Source organism: Bombus bifarius, unplaced genomic scaffold, assembly GCF_011952205.1.
Source record: "Bombus bifarius isolate JDL3187 unplaced genomic scaffold, Bbif_JDL3187 scf7180000007974, whole genome shotgun sequence".
NCBI lineage: Eukaryota > Metazoa > Arthropoda > Insecta > Hymenoptera > Apidae > Bombus > Bombus bifarius.
Genome location: NW_022884360.1, coordinates 144358 through 166213, shown reverse-complemented (window position 1 = coordinate 166213; position 21856 = coordinate 144358). Strand labels below are relative to the sequence as shown.

The window sequence follows — 21856 nt, the reverse complement described above, 5'->3', positions numbered from 1 at the left end:
TTGGTCTTTGTTTTCCTTTAAAATAAACAGTCGTGTTTATTAAAAAAACATCCTTTTTGATAAGAAGTGTAAAAAATATATAAGATGTATAAAAATAAGTATCTAGTTATACATATATATCTTATAATGGAGTAAACAGTAAATGCTTTCTACTGGTTGGTGAAGTTGGGTGGTCTCTTCTCAATGAATGCACTCATTCCTTCCTTCCTGTCACTCTGAAATTTTAATTATATACCATTCAATTTTTGTTTTTTAAATTATTATATTTGAGAAAGAAATCCTTACTGTTGCAAATGTTCCATGGAACATTCTCTTTTCAAAGTGTAGCCCTTCCTTCAAAGTAGTTTCATATGCTAGAAAAACAGTAAAGAAATGAATATTTGATTAATGAATAAGAACAATGATGGTTACATAATTTCAATGATTACCAGTATTAACAGACTCCTTCGCCATGGAGACGATTAATTGAGAGTGAGAAGCAATTATCTCACCCAATTTGATTGCCTCAGCAACAAGTTTTTCTGCTGGGAAGATCTTGCTAACCAAACCTGCAACAAAACATGTCTAAATATATACATATAATGATATTCGTATATTATATACAGGATAATTTGTGATTCTTAGTAGGATAGAAATGCACAATTGGCAGGAAAGTATTCTATATGCGAAAATAAGTTGAAAATGAAGAATAAAACTTTGTCGCTCAAGGTCACGTTTTTAAAATTAATCGGTACACGAGTATTAAGCAAATCTCCAAATTCGATTTTCTCGAAAACGAAATCTCCAACGTAATTACATTATTCTTGCTTTTCGTTTTATTTTAAGCCATAGAATTTCCCTGACTTCAGTTGTATTATGAGTTACAAACCACTTTGTCTACAACTTACTTTTCAGTTTCTAATAAACCTACCGCATTTCTCTGCCTCCTCAGCAGTGATCTGACCTCCTGTTAGTACCATTTCCATCGCTTTGCTCTTACCAATTACTCTAGTCAATCTTTGAGTACCACCTGCACCTGGTATGGTACCAATGATGATTTCTGGTTGACCGAACTTTGCCTTGTCTCCGGCATAGATGATATCGCACATCATTGCTAATTCACAGCCTCCGCCTAACTGTGTATAAAAATATACTATTTAATATCTAAGATATAAGCAAATATTTGTTTTATCTGCTAAATATTATACAGTGATTTGGATATTTGATATATTTCTGAAAATTACCAAGTTGCTATTTTTTTGTAAATTATATTAACTTACAGCATATCCATTTACGGCGGCAATCACTGGTTTCGAAGTTCGTGTGATTGCGTCCCAGCTTGTAAGGAAGTTCCCTCTAATAGTCTGCGAATAAGTATTATTCTGCATTTCTTTGATGTCAGCTCCTAAACAAAAAAGTGATTGAAATAAACAAAAAACTAATTGAATAATTCATTAATAATTTGCTAATGAATATTAATTATGGAGTAAATTATAAATAATCCATAATATAATAATTCTAATTTATTAATCTAATTAGTTAATTATAATTTCAATTACGACAAAATGTGTTTTACCGGCTGCAAATGCTTTTTCGCTGCCAGTAAGAACTATGGCCCCGATGCTGTCGTTCGTATCCAATTTATTTACAGCATTATTTAATTCAGTCATCAATTTATCACAAAGAGCGTTTAAGGCTTTTGGCCTGTTTAACGTGACCAGACCAACGTTCTTCTTTTCGCCAGCAATATCTACCTTAATGAATTCATAATTCTGTTGAGCCTGACCTACAATAAAAGAATTTTTTAATAATTCCATTTTTGTATATCACTTGACTTGATTTCACACAATTGACGAAATAAATCTTTTGGCGCGAAAAATTAGTGGTTTTATTTGGAATTTAGTATTTCCCAAGGTTATAGATTTTTTCGCTAATTAAGTAGCTGTTTATTTACCGTTTAATTTAATTGCAACAGAATCTGAATCGTAATAAGATTCGAATTGCGCTTTTGCACAAGAAAAAGCGAGTTAAAAGTATCGGTTAAATATCGACTTTTAAAAATTAAATCGGTAATTACATTAAACTGTAAGCGAAAGTATATGTGGAAATAATAATATATGCATGTATAAAAACGAATACATTTTCTACTGTAAATGTGCATGTGACATAGTAACTCATTATTTCTTTGTACACGTGTCTGTTCTTTCGCAAATGTATGTATCATATATGTAAATATATGTATATGATGTTCGCACAATATATGTACAATATATACAATGTATGTATAATATATATCTATAATATACATACCATTTTAGTCAAAGGAACAATATATATAATATAATAAATCTCGCTTAACTTAAATTTATACAAATTATAAACAAAAGATAAGAGTTAGGTGTGAATTAGACGTTATTTCATCTGGCCACCGAGAGGCGGCTGACAATCAATACTAACGCACATGCTACCACGGACGCACAGAATGTACAGAATTCAGTGGTACTGAAGGTTGTTTGCAAATATCTCGGAAACTAAGATCAAGCGATGGTTATGTGTATGGGAAAGTCGTTCAAAACCATATCCTCAACAGCATAGTAAAAGATCATCAAAATCTAAGATGACAGAGGTTTTTTAGGTAATTACCAAAGTTGAAAAAAGAGTATTGCTCCAAAACGAAGTTCAGCCATAATAATAGTTACCAAAAAAACAATATTTACACTATAGGAATGGTATTAAAATTAAGATAAAAGGAAGAAGTATCACTGAGTTCTTTACTATGACCTTTAACCTATAACTGATTATACTCCACTGCTTATATAATTGAGCAGATCGACACATGAAAAATGTTGAACCAAAGTATTTTATAAACAAAAAGGGGATTTTACAAAACGGACCCTAAGATTTTGTAACAATCCTAGAGATCTGTGTAACTGCGTACTACAATTTATATCAAGTAGCGCTCTAAAAGCAATTTACATATTCTATCCTTCCTTCCCGGCAATTCAACTAGCAACATAGTACTTACAACAATAGTATTTCACGTTCCTCGCAAAATATTGTGGTTTTTGACCAATCTGCAATCCTTTGTTAAACAGAATTTGTCCAACGCGTATAGTAGCCATGATGCTTATTAGTAGGAATACTATTATTTGAGAATAAAAATAATGAGCTTAGGATGAAATGATAAGAGTAACTTGTCACGTACACTGTGCGTACGGGATAAACAAGATCCCGTGATCCACGTGGCTACTGGCATCAGTGGTGTATCTAAAGATCACTAAACCCTATTACTTTCACTAAAAAGACCAGTACATATAAATAATTTTCTTCGATGTTATTTTCACATAGAAATATTACAAAATACATATTTCATGCCATATATATGAGTTATATGGCAAAATGCAACTATGAATTGCATTTTCATGAGGGAGTTCAATGCAAGTCGCTAAACATGTTTTGCTTCAATAATTATGTGAAAAGAATTTCGCAATCTGAATAAGTTTATCAAAACAATTTGGTATGATGTAATTTGTGGGAGAAAACATGTTTGTTTTTTTTTTTATATAATTTGAGTTTTGTAGTTTATTTTGAAGATAGACATTTGTACACTACTTACATAAAGTAACAATCTGAGATATATTATTTTATTATACAAAACATTTAATATTACAGTTTTACAAAACCACATGTTAGAACTAGTTTTCGCTAATGTAAAAAGGTATCTTGAAAATTCTTTTCAAATTATATTCGAAAATTGACACATGTTCATGATTGAGAATGAGCTATGAGACTGACATCTTTGCTCCATCCGATAAAAGTAGCTTACAGTTATATGTCGCAATCGATAAGGTAGGTAAGTGGGAATAAACATAAAAACAAATAGATTACGCGATGACGGAAAAAGACGAGATTTATAAAATAATTCCATTGCAGGGATTGACCAACTTGCGTAATGCAACTAATGAGTAAACAAAATAATTATAATCTTTTCACTGTCGTATCTTATTTGATCGATGACTCAGATGATCCTGAATGTAGACAACCAGATGCATTTCTTGTATCAGTATCACGATTGAGTTGTTAATATCTCGAAAGAAATAAAAAAATGTTATTTTATTGACCTTTATATAAGGAGAATTAATCTACTATTTTGTAAGATAGATAAGCTTACCAATATAGTATTCAAACAGTATCTTTATCTTTAAATACAAATATACGAATATCAACGTATGATTAAAGATTTAAAAAAATAGAAGATTGTAAATAAATCTTGAATTAGAAGAATACATAAATTTCCCCTAATATCGTGAACTAATTAATTAAAAATTAATTAAAGAAATTTTTACTGAATCGAAGAAATTGATTTAAAAGATTTTAGAAATAAATCTGCTCTAATTTTAGTGTACTATGATATTTGTAACAACGATGATTTATATATGACATTGGAAGGTTTATCAACCTCAGTAGTATAAAAAAAACTGGAATAAAAATATAGATGTATGTCAGGGTGAAAGTATTAGGGGATTCAGTGTTAAAGTGGAAGTCAGCCAAGGGCAGGTAATAGTAGAGATTGCTTTCTGATGTGTGAACTTGAATTCTCTGTCAGTTCACGGACGTTCATCTGGCAACGTCATGCAGGTACCGCTACATGTCGTGCTGCTTTTTATATTCACTTTAAGAGGACAATTCGCGGGTAATTACAATATAAGTATTAATTAGAATGCGGATCTTTGATTCTACTTTTATTATCTATTTCATTTAACTATTTATTTACTATATATTCCACAGAATTATTTATGTTTATGTATCATTTAACATTTATTTCTAAACGATCAAGACGACCAAAACGACTTGGACTTTGGTTTTTTGCTCTAATGTCGAAACAACTCTGTATTATCGAAATGTAACATCCGTTTTTATTGAACTCAAAGACCCGATGGCATTCATTAATCGCAGAAACCGATATAATAACCAGCAAAGATCGATTTCTTATCGATGAAGAAAATAACAAAAACGTTATTTATTTATCTCAGAGGAAATTTGGGAGCAAGATTTGTCCATGGACATGCAAATTGGGGCTTCCACAAAAGGATATGATCTGGTCGCCTTACGCTGTGGGGCAGAAAGAATGGTAGTGGGTCTGCAAACATCGGAGAATTTTTCAGGTGTGATATACACACGAGGTAGTTTCTATTCCAGACAACCATCGTGTTTCTTGAATCCTGATCATGGTGGAAACTTCACTATGACTATTCCCTTCGACCAGTGTGACACAGAAAATGTAACTACATCGTAAAGTCTGCTGTAAATTTGGAAAAGTTACTACAAAATAAGTTTGAAATAATTCACTGGTTTAAGATATTTGTTTCAGGTTGATAACAAATATCGGAACACCTTGGTTCTTCAGCATGACGATGAGCTAATTACTCCTGGTGACGCTGCTTTTATCTTGGAGTGTGACTTTTCCAAGCCCAGAGATCTCATAGTGTCAGCAGAATTGCCTGGAACTGATAAAAAGTAATTAGGTTTTTGTTAAATGAAGATTTTGATTTGAAACATGTTAGGCCATATACTTAAATTTTTGGATCTTTAAATTCCTCATAAATGCATAAAAATCTTTAGAAGAAACGAAGTCGTGTACTATGTTTTCATTTGTAGAGAGGTAAGATCGAGTATATCTCTAGTGGACGCCGATCCAGGAAGAGATAAAACGAAGAGGTCTGGGTACGTGGAGAGCGACACCAACGAAGTTGTCTTTGTGCCTAACTCGGTCATCAAGATTAACGACGAGTTATAGATCATTGTCTAATACATTTTGTAATAAAGCTTACTTCTATTTTTAAATTTTGCTTCAAACTATCTAATATAATTATAATATAAATATTTAATATAAATAAATATAATCTATTATAAATATTTCAATTTAACTTAATACTCTCTAAATAATCCCATAGATAACCAACAATCTTTGCCAATCTTTTAGATTAGAAACTTGTTTATTCCCTTTTTAAAAATATCCTGTTATGATAAATACTTCAAGCTCAGCCTGCAGAAAAATTCTATTACATCCTATTCTTTATGTTCAATTTTCCATGAAACCTTCAACTAACTTTGAGAGTGATGAAACTGATCAATGAATCTGATTATTAATTAACTATCAGTAATAAAATTCCACTGTGATTTACGCAATGAAATTTTTTCGCGGCGACAACAACAGGATGTCCATCAATGACGTTAGCTCGTTGCACATGCGATACGATAGTCTGATAACCTTAGAACAAATTAGAAATTACTATATTCTCTCGCTTACATAATGCACTAAATAGTTAAAATAGTAGGTCACGCATGAAAACCAGAAGAGAATAACATGATAAATCGCATTTTTGTTGTATCACGGCTGTAGATCTTTTTATTCCTTCTGTCTTTAAAATTAATATGCATTTCTACCATTCTCTTTTATTTGTATCTTTAATTTTGATTTAAAAGATTAATTAGATTTTTTTATATAATAAGTTGCTTCCATCTCAACTTTAACCATCAAGTAACATAAGACCCAGGAGATCAAGATAAATTTGGAAATTTTCTCACCCCCACATCTAAAAGAATTTTCCAATAATTATATTCAACAATCATTTTGACAAATTTTTATGTGAATCATTAGTAGTCTAAAATGAGACCTCTTTTAAATTCTGTAATCATAACATAATTATCAAAGATCAATTTTTCTGAACTTGCACTGAGATTAAAGTTTGCCACTGAATAAGTCAATAAAAGGTCAGTCGATAATTGGATCGACACGTTACCAGATAAAAAAGTCAGAGGACCAAAATGAATACACAGGATATTGACACTCTTACAACAGGAGCTAACAATTTTCCACTTCTGGCTACGAAATGTTCATATCTCATACAGAATATTTCAAAAGTGTCACAACTCAAAATAATTCAATTCTGTATTAGAAGAATATTAGAAGATCATTGTTTTCTATATTCTATTCTTCTTGTTAACTTATGCGTTTAATAAGGATAATATTTGTTTTAAACTTTCAAATAGTCTTTTATTTTTCCTGAAAAACTTGTTTCAGTTGTGTCATTTTTGAAATACATGTATGATACATGTATTACAGAAGCGATTAGGTGTTAATGAATGAACAGAGTAACGTTAGACGATTGCTACAACTGGACATTGACGATTTCGATGCTTTATATGAATGAGGGACTCGTTCTTATTAATCGAACGATTAACTGTATTTGATATATTCATGCCAACTTGATGGCTATCTTAATGAGGCCAATATTTGAACCATAGCTATTTCATGAATTTACGTATGTTAATCGCACACATCTCTCCCCACTATCGTTGATCAGCTCGTTTATATACATATATAACAGGCCCATCGTTCCAGACTGTCTTCTGCCGATTGACGAATCCGGAGATCCATATTTTACTTATTTATTTAATATTTCATATTCCTAACAAGATACAATGGCAACTGCGAAATTCAAGAGTGCCTCACCTTACACAAAACCACAACCAAGGCCTCCACAGCAGGATTATCTTTATCAAAAGTGGGTATTTTTCCAAGTAGATCGTTCAAGTTCATTGAAGGTTTTGTATAGAATTTAATTAATGCAAACTAGATATTCTTCCCTTCCCTTCTTTTCATTATATGATATTCTATCCAGAGCAGAATTGACCACTTTGTAACTGGAATGAAAACAAGAAATTAATTTGTTTGAAAATAAATTTCAAAATCTTATTTGAGAAATAAATTATTCCAAGATGACATCTACCTATTGACATAAAATATGTGTCTTGGGAACAATTCTCTTATATTTTACTTTTCTTCATCTCTTCTCTTTTAATATGTTCCAAGCCGGTTGTTGAACGTTATTCTAGACTCATATAGACTACTTAGTTCGCTCTTCCTTTTCCTCTTTCATGACTGAAAATGGATTAAATGTTATTATAGGTATCTGGAGGATCTGACACTGAGGAAGGATCTACTCCATCCTAAAGTAAGACTTGCTCTATTTGGACTCGGCCGTGCTGGAACCATTCATCTGTCCAATATTATTACCAGTTCGCGTGTCAAACTGCTCTACATCGTAGACAATGTCGAGTCTAAATGGATGAGCCTCAAGGAGTACTGGCAACTTGACGATGTTGTCTTCTTGAATAGCAAACAAGCAGACAAAGTGTACAATGATCCTAAGTAAGTAATTTAGATTTTCTCATGGGAAACATTTTAGATACAATAAAAGATGTATATATCGCAAAATTGATCAAATGAGTTAGATTTTTAAATAGGAAAAATTAAAAATAACAAATCATTAACTAGCAAATTTAAAAGAAACTTTCAAAAAGTCACCTGCTTCTTCCAAACCCCAAACATTTCCATTACAATTACTTAATTTCGTGATAAAAATATCCAAAGTAGATTAAACTCGAGAGAAAACATAGAGATCAATTAGGAGTTCAATTAACAATTAAAATCGTTCTTCATGTTGATAGTGTGGACGCAGTAGTTGTTGCATCGCCTACGTACACACATGAAGACATTGTAAGGAAAGCTTTGGAGGCGAAGAAGGCAGTGTTCTGTGAGAAGCCGATCGCCGAGGACAATGCTAACTCGATAAAATGTTACGAGACCGCAAAAAAGGTCGGCAAACCATTGTTCTGCGCCTTTAACAGGCGATTCGATCCCAGCTATTCTGCTGTTAGGAGCAGAGTGAGGAATGGAGAGATTGGACACGTTCAGATCATCAAAACTGTCTCTCGTGACTCTCCTCTTCCCAGCATAGAATATTTGAAGATGTCCGGAGGTATATTCCATGATTGTATGGTCCATGATATTGATATCATGACTTGGGTCCTTGGAGAGTACCCTATCAAGGTGAGATTCCCTGTATATTGCTATCAAACACTTGTAGTTGGAGTTTCAAGTAGAATAATTATGTAGAATATTGGATTAGTCCTTCGCTGATACCATGGAGACCTGAATTTATAAATACTACAGCATTATAAAGAAGTTTCCATGATTTAAAAGGATCCTAACTTCATAAAATTATAGAGTACAGATAGAAGTAACTAATAGTTACAAAAATCTTCAGATCTAATTAAAAACAGAATGTAGCTTTGATTTTTAATTGCTACTACGAGCACTTAAAGTCAATAAGTATCACAAGATCATTAAAGGGTTTCATAAATAACTATTGGTAATGTTGATTTCTATCCTATTGACTGATATTTGATGAATTATTAAATGTTGGAATATTTTCTTGCAGATTGCTGTCCAGGCACACGCACACATTCCAGAGATAAAAGCAATCGATGACTTCGACACAGTTGTAGTGACCTTGTATTTCCCATCAGGAACCTTGGGGACCATCGACTTGTCGCGGAACAGTAGCTTCGGTTATGATCAACGCTTGGAGGTGTTTGGCCCCAAGGGTATGATCAAAGCAGATAATGAACAGCCAATGCACGGTGTCACATCCCAATATAATCTCGACGGATCAACCAGCGCACCAATATGGTATTCGTTTGCCAGCAGATTCATGAATGGCTATCGCCGAGAGCTGGACCACTTCATTGATATTGTACTTGGTAGAGCTGAATGCTCCGTATTACCCAAAGAAACTCTAGCTGTGATTAAAATCGCGACTGCATGCCAAGAATCCGCTCGTACCGGCAAGATGGTGGAAATAAAGTGGGCGCCAAACGAGCTACCATAAATGAGGTCATGGTCTAGCGAATTTTTATCGTTCCCATGATATTCCACCATTTTGTATCTTATACGATCGTGATAGATTCACAGAAAGTTGAGATTATCTTCGCTGAATCATGATTTGCACGCACGAGTGAAAAGACTTAGGTGAATCTTGTTTGTTACATGTTTTTTTCCTCTTTTTTTATCGGTATAATAATATAAAGAAAATACAGAAAAATACCATATACCCTAAATATATAGTAATGATACAAAATTCACATTGTCTGTTAGCAGACTCAATCATGAAAGTTTATAAGAACGAAACAATAAAATATTCCCAAAGTTTATTCGTGTTTCTCTTCTCTTAATTCCTTACCCTTTGAAATAAAATAGAATTAATGCAAAGTTCTTTCTAGATTGGTCGATGCGTGATTGGTTTACATTACAATATTCTCTTTTTTTTGTAAATAATAAAATTACAGAAGTGAAACTAATGTATTCTTGGAGGTATTGCAAACTGATTTTTAGTCGCGAAGCTCGAAATATCCGTCAAACCGTGCAATATGTCTCTTTGATTAAAACATTATCCTTTCAGAAGTCTATTTTCTTTTATCTAATCTAGTAAGTAAAAATTTTGTGAGACATCTACAAATGTGACGCAACTTTCACGAAAGGCAATAAGCTGCTCCCCTAACTTATGACTTTGTTTTCAAACCATTTTATATAGATTCCTAAAATTGTGTATTGCAATAATGGTAGGCTAGGTTATCAGAGCACGCTGACTTCCACTTAAAATTCCAAATTCGATTCATTTCATTTCTGTATATCTAGCAAAAAGAATATAAAAGTCGGAGAAGATATATGTAGCTTTACTCTGAAGTAGCCACTTATTAATTAAATGAAATATGATATCTATACATACATCATAATATCTGCTCGACGAAATAAAATCTGAAACACCATTTCATGCTAATTGTCGAGCAGTGAGTATGCTTGCTTGAGCTGAGTTTCGATCGTGTGGTTTCCAGATTTTATAATAATCGATATGAAAATTCGCTACCAAAAATCAAGTACAAATTTTCCATTCCCTTATCTTTACTGTTCAAACATGGAAACCCCCACAATTTCTCTTTTCTTTCCTTGTTGCTTTATAGTCTAAAGGATTTCGTGAACAACGCATCGGTGGCTTGAGTTTTGTCTCCATTAAATCTACGCAGTTCCGCGATGACCTGTACTCTGCTGAATCCCAGAGATTCGATTTCTTTCACTGTTTCTTCTGTGAATGGGTCGTGGGAGAAGACTGTAGTTTCTATGGAGCCTAGTCTGCTTGATGTCCCGCTTGAACTATTGCTTTCTTGCCCTTCTAAAATACATAGTATTCATTAAAAAAAAATTAAAAAAAATTCTAGCAAGCCACAAATAAAACTATAAAATTAAAAGCCATAATTATAAATTATAAAGTGACTTCAAGTCACTAGTCCAGGCAAGTTAGGAGGATTTGTCTCAGTTGGATCTCCCTAGGAAAAGGAAAGGTACAGTGGCTAACATATAAGGCCTTGTATCAAATTCAGCTGCATAAACTTCAACATTGAAAAGTAAATAATAGCGATAATATCACAAGCATTACTTTTGAAAATTTTCCTTAGATTTATAAATATATCCTTTTTTTATTGCCACCACTAAAAGTCGAAATACACAATAAAGGAACATATATACAAAGGAAATTTATTGGGTTTCATTATGGAATGTTTCACAAATTATTTAACACAGGATCTTATAAGGAATTATGGTAAGAAAGGATAGCCTGGACAGATACATACTTACCCTGCTGGCGACGTTGCTTCTTTGCATCTCTGGAGCCATAATCCAGTGCTCTTTGAGGTCCTCCCCTCTTGTCATCCTTATCATCTTCTGTGTCGTAAATACTTGCATCGCTATAACCACTTAACCTTAGCCACTCTGGCAGCTCCCCTAATCAGAATTAAGCATTTATGTTGTATAACAGATAAAAAGACATTGTGCAACCATAGAAATATTTAAGACCACCTTCTGCTAAAAACGGCGTCTCTGCACCGGTGGTGCCAATTTGGAGCACGTTTTTCTTCAAATCTATGCAACATTGATGCCTCTTTAACATGTCCAGACCCAGTAGCATGTCCATGCTTTGTTCCGCGAGGACAGTGAACGATGTTGTTAGATGATCATTACCAATTTGAATTTGTACCATGTGAATACGGCCAATGATGCGTTGAGTTCCAACACCATGTGCTATTCCAGCCCACCTTGTGTCCACCAATCGCATTATGTGGCATCGTTCGGCACAAGCATCCGACATTATAGTTGATTGTGCACCTGAATTTTTGAAAACATAATGTTACTATATATTGCGAGATGTTTTTTTTTTTAAGAGGAGCAAATTCATAGAATTTTTGAAGACAAAAGTACAGTCTAGGTCAGAGCACGGATTTCAATATCTAAATTTAAATTTCTCCCACCATGAAGTACCACATACTACAAAGAATGACTTTCAAAATGCAGGAATTTAAAAATAGATACATTGGCACAAACAGCAGCCAAACAAAAATACATAAAAATGATCTTGTCTCCAGTTCAATGATGATCTCTGACATTTATCACTGCGCATTTACGCACGTGTATAACTCATTATTTATAAATATAAATAAAGTTGATATTTACCAGTATCAATAAATGCTTTAACTGGGAATCCATTGACTTTACAATTAACATATAACATAACAACTGATCCAAATGTTTCTGGATTATACTCCATTGCAGCCTCCATGTTTGCTTCAATGTTTTTTTGCCTAATATCCTCTGCAATAAACCTCTGTGCTTCTGTGTCAAATGGATCTGCATTCATCATTCTTAGTCTTTGTGCCTCACGCTCTTCTCTTAATTTTATTTGTTCTCTGAGTACAGTTGTAAATCTCTCTACAAATCAATATCTATTGTAGAGTAAATTCTTAGATTTCCAAAATACAGTTCTTAATATGTACTTTTGGAAGACTCACCAAGATTTCCAGAAAGTAAGGCACTAGCCAGCTTGGGATTATTCTGGCTTAGCAACGCTAGTTGATCTGGATTAGCCAAAAACATGTCTCTTATTATTTCTGGATCATCCTCCTTTCTAGGGTTTTGCATTTTGGCTATAGTGCTACTGGAAGCTGTTGGCTGTCGACTGCTGGATGATCCTGGTACTCTGATGGAACTGAAGTCCAACATGGGAATAGCTAGAGTAATATGTATCTTGGAATTTAGTACATTCTCTTCTTTACTACGCAATAGTGCGCTCTTAAATAATTGATCTGACTAAGCACATGGCGACAAAAGCTATCTCTAACAAATCAAACTCAACACAAGTGAATACAAAAAACTTGTGCTAAACTGAACCGGACAGGTGTGCGGACAAGATGAGAGGAACTTAGAAGATTCCCACACGAACAAAAAAAAAATTGTATTCTAATAGACACTATTCTATAGTGAAACCAAAAGGGGGATAACATGCTCGATCGAGTCTGTTAAGCCAAATTCATGGATCGTGCGTTATAAGTCTGGTAACATCTGATCGAGAGACGTGACAATACAATGAAAAAGAAACGTAAATCGAAGCCGAAAAGCTAACCTCACGACCCGCCTCGATCGCCACTTTAAATAATGGTGCTGTATTGAAGCTGACCTCCGTTTAACGGGTGAAGGTTCAACTCGGCCCCGCTTTGATGCATGTGCTGCAAAATCACCACGTCACCGTCACGGATCCCGTGATCCTTCAGCGATTTCTTGTCATTCATCAATGGTAGACCATTGAAAGCGATCACCATCTCATGGACTGGTACGTTGCTCTCGATCTCGCAAAGAGCCTTGAAACTCTCCAGCTCCATATCCTCGATCACGTCCAGGACGAAGATGTCGTCGCTGAGCGTGGTTACTGTTACCTTCATCGTGTGTGTGTTTTATCTAGTTGCTTGTGTTCTCGGTTCCGTGCGTGCACAACGATTGTACGATAGATACTAGGGGCAAGCAAGATGGGCAATGAAAGTGGTCACTGGGTGGCAATAAAACTTCACGTGAGAATTTTTGCCGCTCCCCTCGCGCACGGGATGTCCGTACGAAGAGCGGCTACAGGATGTAAACAACAACCCAGCTCAGCGAAAATACTGGCTGGCTTTGAGGCTTGACCTGAAGGCTACTTAAATCACCTCGAGATATCGAGAAGTAACGAGATCGTGAAATTGTGCCGAACAGACTGCGCGCCAAGCTTGAATTTCGATTTGAATGCGTCATTCTGTCATTTGTTGTTTTAGCAGAACATCAGCGTATTGAATAAATTTTTCTACACAATATACACAGACAGATTACTTTGACAGATATGATCGAAAGTTTGCGGAGGTTGGTGTTGTGGGTTATGTTATTATATATTGTTCAACAACCTTAAGATGGGCGTTTTTTAAATTATCACGGAAATAGAAATTTCTAAACTTTGATATTCCATTTGTTTCAGTAATAAAGCAGCTCGAAATCAAATTTTCTAATAACATTGAGTAGATTGAAATATGTATTTAAAATATTGAAATCTAACCGAGATTCTTTTCGTTCTATCCTTGGCGGATAATCTAGAATCCTACATTACATTATCGTCAACAGAGGGCAGACCAATGAACTTCAACTTTCTAAACCCAAGATATTTAAACAATAAAAATTGCTGGTTATTACTTAAAAAGTTATTCTCTTCATCTATATATTTCAAATTGTACGGACAGATTCCACACAACTCCACAGATGTTAAAATGTTTGCATAATGTCAGGCTCATGGACTTGCAATGGAGCAAATCTTGTTGGGATCACAATAGCAATAATCGGGATGTCGATTTATCATAGATTTCAATATCTATAATCAACGTTTACTGAGGAACCCTGTGTGAACACAATTTGAGAATTAAATGTCCCATACATGACGCTCAGATCGACGTAACGATAACCTTATCTCCCACAGTGAATTGATCTTATCTTGATCATCCTATGTTCAAAGCAGCCTGTGGTATCGATAATTTTCAACCTAATACATTTATTTCACCTAAGAAAATTATAGATTTTTGTGTACCAACCTTTTCACCTTAGATAAAGAATATTTCCTGATTCTCTGAAAATTTACCGTCTTTTGGAATATTTTATGATAAGGAATCGACCCTATGGAGGAAAAAAGTATGAGCTAAAGGTGGTGCAGTGAAGCATGCAACGTTCAGGGGATCCTGCCCTCCTGGAGGGCGCGACCACGAGGACACCACAGGGGGTGCCATCCCCCATAAACCGGAAACGGATGCAGAGGTGGATATTAGACAGGTGGCTCAGAATTTCGCGTTGGACAGGGCTGATGGTTAAATTAGCGCATGATTTCGACGGCTCGCTCGATTACACTCGGAACAGGATGTGTCACGACAAATATCGCGCAAGGTGTGTTTGTAATGTTGTATAACACTGTTTCACGCTGTTTAATGATGCTTCCTATAGTCTGTAGAAGTTTGTATGTCAATAAACAGCACCTGAAAAAGTAACAAAAATATTAGGAAAATATTACTATGTATAATAAATATAATAAATAATCAGAATGCAACACTGTCTCACGTGGTTTGATGATTTTTTGTAGAAGTTTATAAAAGTTTGTAGAAGTTTATGTACCAATAAACAGCACCTGAAACGGAAATAAAAATGTTAATTAAATTTTGAATAAAATTGTATAAGATCAAATGATGTAAATGATATATTTATATGATATATCATACGTATATTTTATTGTAAAATTGATTAGTGTGAAAGTTTTGAAACAGGGATTCCATTAGAGGGTATAACAGTCTACTGTAGGGCTGCAAATCGATTAAGCTTTGGAAGATGAATCGAGAGTGGGTATAAATCGATTTCACACTCCTGCTGAGTATAAATTAATAGACACTTATGGGGTTGTCTGTATTTCGAGTGGGTACCAGGATGTTCCCCGGGATTGTACCGGCTACCAGGTGTTGGACATGGGTTCCCGGGTGCAAGGATGTGCCATAGAAAATCGGTTAGGCATGGAGAGCGAGTCTTTTCGAGGAATGATGCGCTTTTATGAACTGCAATCTCTTTGTTTGCATTAAAATAATTCGCCCAGAATATAAATAGCACACTGAAAATTAAAATAAAGTATATTAAATTAAATTGAATAGTTGTGATGATAGGAATCTCCACAATTTCCTCCCCTCTAATTTTCAATGTTAAATAGTAATGATAATTTTTTTTTAGCGATTATAAAAAATAAATATTACCTTCTACAGCAGTGCAATTTATTCGTTTCGTATTTAGTATTTAACTTCGAATTGAGGGCACACGTGCCCAGGGGATTTGCCATTTAAATCTGGCCCCCTTTGGTTATCTCTCGATCTCGAGGATCAAAAATCCAGCCACACAATGGTCCTGCCCCAATCCTGTGTTTTTCTTTTGGATTAGATCCAGACAGGCTGCGGCTTCCGATCTTCAGATTCGATTTTTTCACAATCAATCTTTGCACCTGCACCTTGCGCCATTAAAAACTATTTCATTCGTTTGTACAATCAATTATTGATAATTCATAGTTGTAAAAAACTTTCTCTTACGCAAATTGCAAATTAAACGTTTCTAAATTAAAGCAGAAAATTATACTCGTGGGAAAGGAAAAAATCGTTTCCTAGATTTTCCCTGAAACAACAGATGGAGCGAATAATTCATCCTGATGCAACGGGCCCTCTTAATTTGTAGCGTGTTAATTGTCTAGCCTCGGTGGATACGTTCAGTAGAAAGTTTTGTGGGAAATCGATAATGGCTCGTACTTTATATCCTGTCGGCGCTTCAAAGAAAATCTTTTGATACCTTCAAATATCCTAAAATTAACATTTCCTTCCGTTTTGTCGTATATTTTTAATAGAAGAATTATTAGGATACTTTCCGGTTTTACTCCTACTTGAAGTTTGATATTTCACATTTTTTAGAACCACCACTTTTACTAGAAATTCCTCCTCCAATTTCAGACAAATTTAACTTTCTTCCTTTCTTCAATCCTTTTTGGATATAATATTTTCGGATTTCTTTTTAAGGAATAAAATTATTACAAGTTCTCTACTGTATTATGTTGGATTTGACAGAATCTTTTTTCTTGAAAGAAAATTCAGAATATCTTCTCTTCTTTATTTTCTGAGGTTCTATATTCTTCCACAGGATCCACAGGAAATAATGAATGTTGGGGACTAGCGAGTTTCATGGTTGTCCATAAAAAGAGCATCCAAGGGAATCAAAGGTGTAACGGAGAAAGAAATTAGGGGCACGTGTCGTGCACGTGTACCGAAAACACCGTGCAAGGGTTTACTCGGGGGTTAACCACTTCTGCGACATTTGGCCTAGCCGGAGCACCGTGTAATTATGTGGCCCGTAACAGGTCCGATATGATTGCTTCTGTATCATTATCGTGCCGCAAAATTATATTATTTAATAGCGCAACAATATGTTTCTGTGAAACTTTGTGTCACGCGAAAGAAAGTTTTCCAAGCTTTGCACGATATGTACTTTTTAATATAGAGCTGTTATTCTTTAACATATTGTAGTCAGCTTTTTGTTAATTTTCTCATTCATTCATTGTTAAATTCAAGTACGATATTTGACATTGATAAAAGTTCTAATACAATCCTTCCATTACGAATCGAATCTTCTAATCTTCTGAAGAAAAATGTCTTCTGGTTAAAAGTTTCTTTACGTGATTTCCTTTTTCTAAATTCTTTCTTAAATCCATTACTTTTCTTAAAAATCCTTTTTCCAATTGTTGAATTCCTTCCTCCGATTCTTGCTATATTTACTTTCTTATCATTTCTCCTACATTTCTTCCTTTCTTTAGTTCACCAAAATCCTTTGTCCAGTTTCTATTAAATCGTATAGCCGATCCTCTTCTTGTAATTCTTTTCCAGATTCTTTCTTATTTCAATTTTTATACGACACTCGCTTTCAACCAATTTCCACCGAATTTACAGCTTCTTCCTTAAACTTCCTTTATCCATATATATACGACAACTGTCTAACATCTAAAATATCCATCTTGGTGTGCAAATTCGATTCGTAAATCTATTCAATTCGCATTATCGCTCTGTTTCTTCAATCCAGAACCTCCCTGTTCCTTATCAGATCGATGAAGAGGCGGAACCAGCAGCCAGGCAACTAGGGGTAGGTAGGCTCCACCACCAACTAGCTCGACGAATGGGGATGCAGCTAGACTTTCAACCCCAGGAATGGCTTCCCTACCGCTTTTCTCTTTCAGTTTCGACAGACTACCTGAACCAGTGCTCATCAATGATCCACACAGTTCCATTTCACCTTTCTAACAGCCTAACATTCACTCAACAGTTCGATATTCTCTCTTTCACCTCAAATCCAAATAATTATACATACTAACAATACCATGTCAGTGATTTTCCTATCTTTTCTCTTACGAGAATCAATTTGAACATCAATACATTAAATACACTATTACTCATAAGAATTTGGTTATTAGTGGATCCGTGAATGTGGTAACAATATAACAGTTTTATCAAAATGTACGAATTAATGAATTAACCCATTAGGTTCCAAGCACGTTTTAATTTATCACAATTTTGCAACTTCTCTTCAATTTTTTCAAGATTTCATAAGATCGTAAAACCCAATTTAGTGTGAATGATGTGCGTCGAACGTCCGACTAGAAGTTTGAAGAATCTGAACTATGAGTGGAAGTGAAGAGAACGTTGTCCAGGAAGAAGATCGAGGATGAAGAGATTGGCTGATGGTTTCCTTACATCCAAAGTGGTTGCTCGGTTGTCTGGAAGAGGAATTTTGAATTAGATCACAGTATGACCAACAAGGAAGGATTGAATATATTGTGTTAAGTGTCTGGACAAACCTGGACACGTGCCCTGGCTTCCTCCTGGCACGTGCCGCTGTTTAGAAGTATTTCCTAGCACGCGCTGAGGCCACGTGTCACGTCGATGGTATCGGTGATCCTCGGGACGTGATCGAGGGTGCTTGCATTGGAATTCGCTGGAAATTTCAACAAAAACTGCCTGCTGATCCCAGTTTAATCGAATCCATTCAATGTTCCTTGCATTGAGTTTGAAGAATTGTCTCTTCTGCGTTCAGAAAACGCTGTATAACGTTCCAGGAAGCACTCAGAAATTATACAGCAGCGTCGTCCGTGATCTCAATAATCTGTTTAATATTTCCTGTATTAGGTCGAAGATATTGGTTCTTCCGCGTTCAAAGAAGACTATAGTGTCCATATAGACATGGCTTAGAGGTTGTATAAAAGCATTGTGACTGATCTCAAGGATGGTTCTTGTATTAAATTTGAATGTGAATCCCATTTGAGAGATTCTCAACTGGAAGCTACAGTGTGAAGTCAAACGTTCAAAGTATCTTGTAACTCGTGATGGAAACGTTTGAATCTCAGATGAGAGATTCTCAAGTAAAAACTACAGTGTAGAATCAAATCTTCCAAATTTCTACATCTATCTAAATAGCATTAATAAACAATCTTATAAACGACTATGTAAGAGCATTTCAATGACTTAATTTGAACTAGTCAAAGATTCTAGTCACTATACCAAAGAATTTATCTGAGATACACACGTACCAAAGAAACTTAAGTATAAGACAAGCTTCTTCAAGATGTATTCTATGGATAATTTGGAATTAGACATGATGAATCGCCAGTACATGTACGAGGCTCATAGTTTCCTTGGAAATCCTGCGATTCCAGCTCTGCCACCGCATTGCGGAGCACCTACCACGGCTACGCTGCCTTCGATTCCGTCGCAGCTAGCTTCTCATACTGCTGGCAGTACTGGAAGTACCAGTGGCAGTGAAATTTATTTATATGACGAGAACAGCACCGACAATGAGAGCGCTTACAGCAGTGACCAGGAAAACCACACCAGAGAGTGAGTATTACCTGCGCAAATAAATTTTTATTAAAATTATTTTCATATTTATTTTTATTCAAAAGAGCGTTTAAGTTAGCTTCTGATATTTTGTCAAGACTGCGAGTCAGAGCAGTTTTATATTAAGAAAATTTCTTCCTCTGTCTTTCACTTTCTCGTCGCCCATATTTACACTGAATCTCACAAACATCTCAAGGATATATACAAAAATTGTCGTCCAAAGATCATAATTCCAACAAATACAGTTCAATAATACAGTTCTTCTACTATTTTGAAGGATTTTTAAACCTAACTTTCAAAGAATCTTAGAAACATCTTCAAAAATAGGTGTCTAGAGATCATTATTCTATTAAAAACAGTGTAATAATGATTTCTAGACGAAGTCAGAGCAACAGAAGGAACGGGGCAACGGGAAAAAGTCCAAGGCAGGCGGTGCAACAGAGGCAGGCTGCCAATATGAGGGAGAGGAGACGTATGCAGAATATAAACGACGCCTTTGAAGGCCTTAGGGCTCACATACCAACTTTGCCCTACGAAAAGAGACTCTCTAAAGTAGATACATTAAAATTGGCGATCGGTTACATAAAGTTCCTGAACGAACTGGTCAGAGCTGACAAGGGCAACGATCCTCTGACAGGAAACGGAGGTCTCTCGAGGTGCTCCGGTCGAGACGACACTAAGAAGGTCATAATTCGTGGTGAGGCCAATACCGATCGCACTCACATCTCCTTTCTATCATATCCACGTCGTCTTTTCCTTTTTCTTTTTTTTTTTTTTTTTTAATTTATTGAGCTAAACTGTGATAGATTTTACCTATCAATTGGCTTAAATTGTCTTTTAGATTTACCTGTCATCCTTACAGAAGGATTTTTGTGATTTACAATAATATATTTGACATTGTTCTTTTGTTTACTCTTTTATGCAAAACAATAAATGGATTACAAACAGTGATATAAAATCTTAATTAACAAGCACATCGAATTTCGGCCTATCTGGTTTTTACAGACTTGTTTCATTGACAGTTTGTTAACAATTTAATTGAACAAGTTTTACAAGCAACCAAATCCTATAGTTTGAGTAATAAACAAGGAGAAGAGAATATTTAATTTTATTAAAATTCTGATGGTTATTTCAATAGAAATTAAGCTCCTTGATATACTAATTTTGATTAATAATCAAATTTCAGGCAGCGAGGGGAACCCATTCATTTTCCATTCTTTGTCCTGGTCTAGGAAGTCGGACATCTCCCCGAATGGGACGATGTACGCGAAAGTCTGGACCCCGGAGGACCCAAGAACATCAAAGAATGGCTCGACATTCGAATAAAGTGCTCAGGTGTTAATTATTAAGTGCGTCGAGCCTGTTATTTAGTATCTAAGGACAGAAATTTCTAGTCAATCATTCATTTTTCCTAATTTTTAATCGTACCAAAAGAACAACATTTGTTAACAAAACAAAATTATGCTAATTAATTATCCTGTATCTCTAGTCGATTCTAACACGGTTGGACAGTATTATTAAATTATTATTGTTAACATTATTTAGTTGTCCTATATATAGACAGTATCGTTCTTTAAATTAACGTGTTAATGGAATTTCAGATAGGAATTAAATAAGAAATTCCTATAGAATGTGAAGAACATGTGTAACTTCTTTCAGTTTTTTTAGACGTGCTCAAAAAACAGCGAATCTACGCTTAGTAAATAGAGGAAGAGGAAATACATAAAAATTCTGTCAGGAGTTTTTCTCTTCTTTTAAGTAATCCATTGATTTCTCTATTGTCTGACAGAATTCATGTTACTATTGTACATATAAAGTGAGTAAAAAAGTGTAAGCAGATATTGTTTGTACGTGAAATGTGAATATGCAACAGAATGATTGTCAACGTGATTGCCATCCAAGCCAAATAAAGTAGGTTCTTCAAGTTTCAAACTGTTTCATCTTTTGTTACCATGCATTTTTTATATTTTACCGTAATTCCTGCTTTCTTCCATTCTTTCTCTTTTATTATTGAAGCAGCAGTTAATGAAGTTTACTTGGATAAGTTAAAATTCCAATATTCTGCGCACTTCCTGATAGGTGTACATAGTTCTTTTAGAAATCAATAGTCTTCCCACTGTAGCTCGTTAAAATTTAATCCGAAACCTCTTTGCTTGGTTCAGAGAAAACTGAAACCAAAATA

General features: G+C 34.7%; 5 protein-coding genes and 1 long non-coding RNA gene across 9 annotated transcripts; 3 read left to right on the top strand and 3 right to left on the bottom strand.

The window, feature by feature from the left end:
- Positions 1–66: 66 nt before the first annotated feature.
- On the bottom strand, positions 67–3281 carry LOC117216927 (probable enoyl-CoA hydratase, mitochondrial). Its single transcript, XM_033464101.1, has 7 exons — positions 3005–3281; positions 1556–1765; positions 1260–1384; positions 911–1115; positions 429–548; positions 286–353; positions 67–215 (listed from the first exon to the last, which is right to left on the bottom strand). The coding sequence occupies exons 1-7, from the start codon at positions 3099–3101 to the stop codon at positions 150–152; spliced, it is 891 nt and encodes a 296-aa protein (XP_033319992.1). The 5' UTR covers positions 3102–3281; the 3' UTR covers positions 67–149.
- Positions 3282–4411: 1130 nt separating this feature from the next.
- LOC117216929 lies at positions 4412–5823 on the top strand. Its single transcript, XM_033464106.1, has 4 exons — positions 4412–4672; positions 5013–5260; positions 5351–5496; positions 5638–5823. The coding sequence occupies exons 1-4, from the start codon at positions 4612–4614 to the stop codon at positions 5774–5776; spliced, it is 594 nt and encodes a 197-aa protein (XP_033319997.1). The 5' UTR covers positions 4412–4611; the 3' UTR covers positions 5777–5823.
- Positions 5824–7363: 1540 nt separating this feature from the next.
- LOC117216987 (myo-inositol 2-dehydrogenase-like) lies at positions 7364–10036 on the top strand. Its single transcript, XM_033464216.1, has 4 exons — positions 7364–7547; positions 7952–8194; positions 8494–8875; positions 9267–10036. The coding sequence occupies exons 1-4, from the start codon at positions 7465–7467 to the stop codon at positions 9714–9716; spliced, it is 1158 nt and encodes a 385-aa protein (XP_033320107.1). The 5' UTR covers positions 7364–7464; the 3' UTR covers positions 9717–10036.
- On the bottom strand, positions 7561–7955 carry LOC117216988. The gene is made up of 2 exons (XR_004489456.1): positions 7773–7955; positions 7561–7686 (listed from the first exon to the last, which is right to left on the bottom strand). It is a non-coding gene; the product is annotated as an uncharacterized LOC117216988 (long non-coding RNA).
- A 236-nt stretch (positions 10037–10272) lies between the features above and the next one.
- On the bottom strand, positions 10273–13910 carry LOC117216986 (protein DDI1 homolog 2). Of its 2 annotated transcripts, none has more exons than XM_033464214.1 (6): positions 13389–13910; positions 12724–12942; positions 12389–12643; positions 11738–12043; positions 11516–11662; positions 10273–11054 (listed from the first exon to the last, which is right to left on the bottom strand). In XM_033464214.1, the coding sequence occupies exons 1-6, from the start codon at positions 13648–13650 to the stop codon at positions 10840–10842; spliced, it is 1404 nt and encodes a 467-aa protein (XP_033320105.1). In that variant the 5' UTR covers positions 13651–13910; the 3' UTR covers positions 10273–10839. The 2 variants fall into 2 exon arrangements, with proteins under 2 accessions (XP_033320105.1, XP_033320106.1); XM_033464215.1 differs by having other exon boundaries at positions 13335–13473.
- A 4970-nt stretch (positions 13911–18880) lies between these two features.
- LOC117217090 (pancreas transcription factor 1 subunit alpha-like) lies at positions 18881–21606 on the top strand. Of its 3 annotated transcripts, none has more exons than XM_033464394.1 (3): positions 18881–19674; positions 20052–20371; positions 20861–21606. In XM_033464394.1, exons 1-3 carry the CDS (start codon positions 19403–19405, stop codon positions 20998–21000), a joined length of 732 nt encoding a protein of 243 aa, XP_033320285.1. In that variant the 5' UTR covers positions 18881–19402; the 3' UTR covers positions 21001–21606. The 3 variants fall into 3 exon arrangements, with proteins under 3 accessions (XP_033320285.1, XP_033320284.1, XP_033320283.1); XM_033464393.1 differs by having other exon boundaries at positions 20034–20368; XM_033464392.1 differs by having other exon boundaries at positions 20034–20371.
- The last annotated feature ends 250 nt before the right edge of the window (positions 21607–21856 follow it).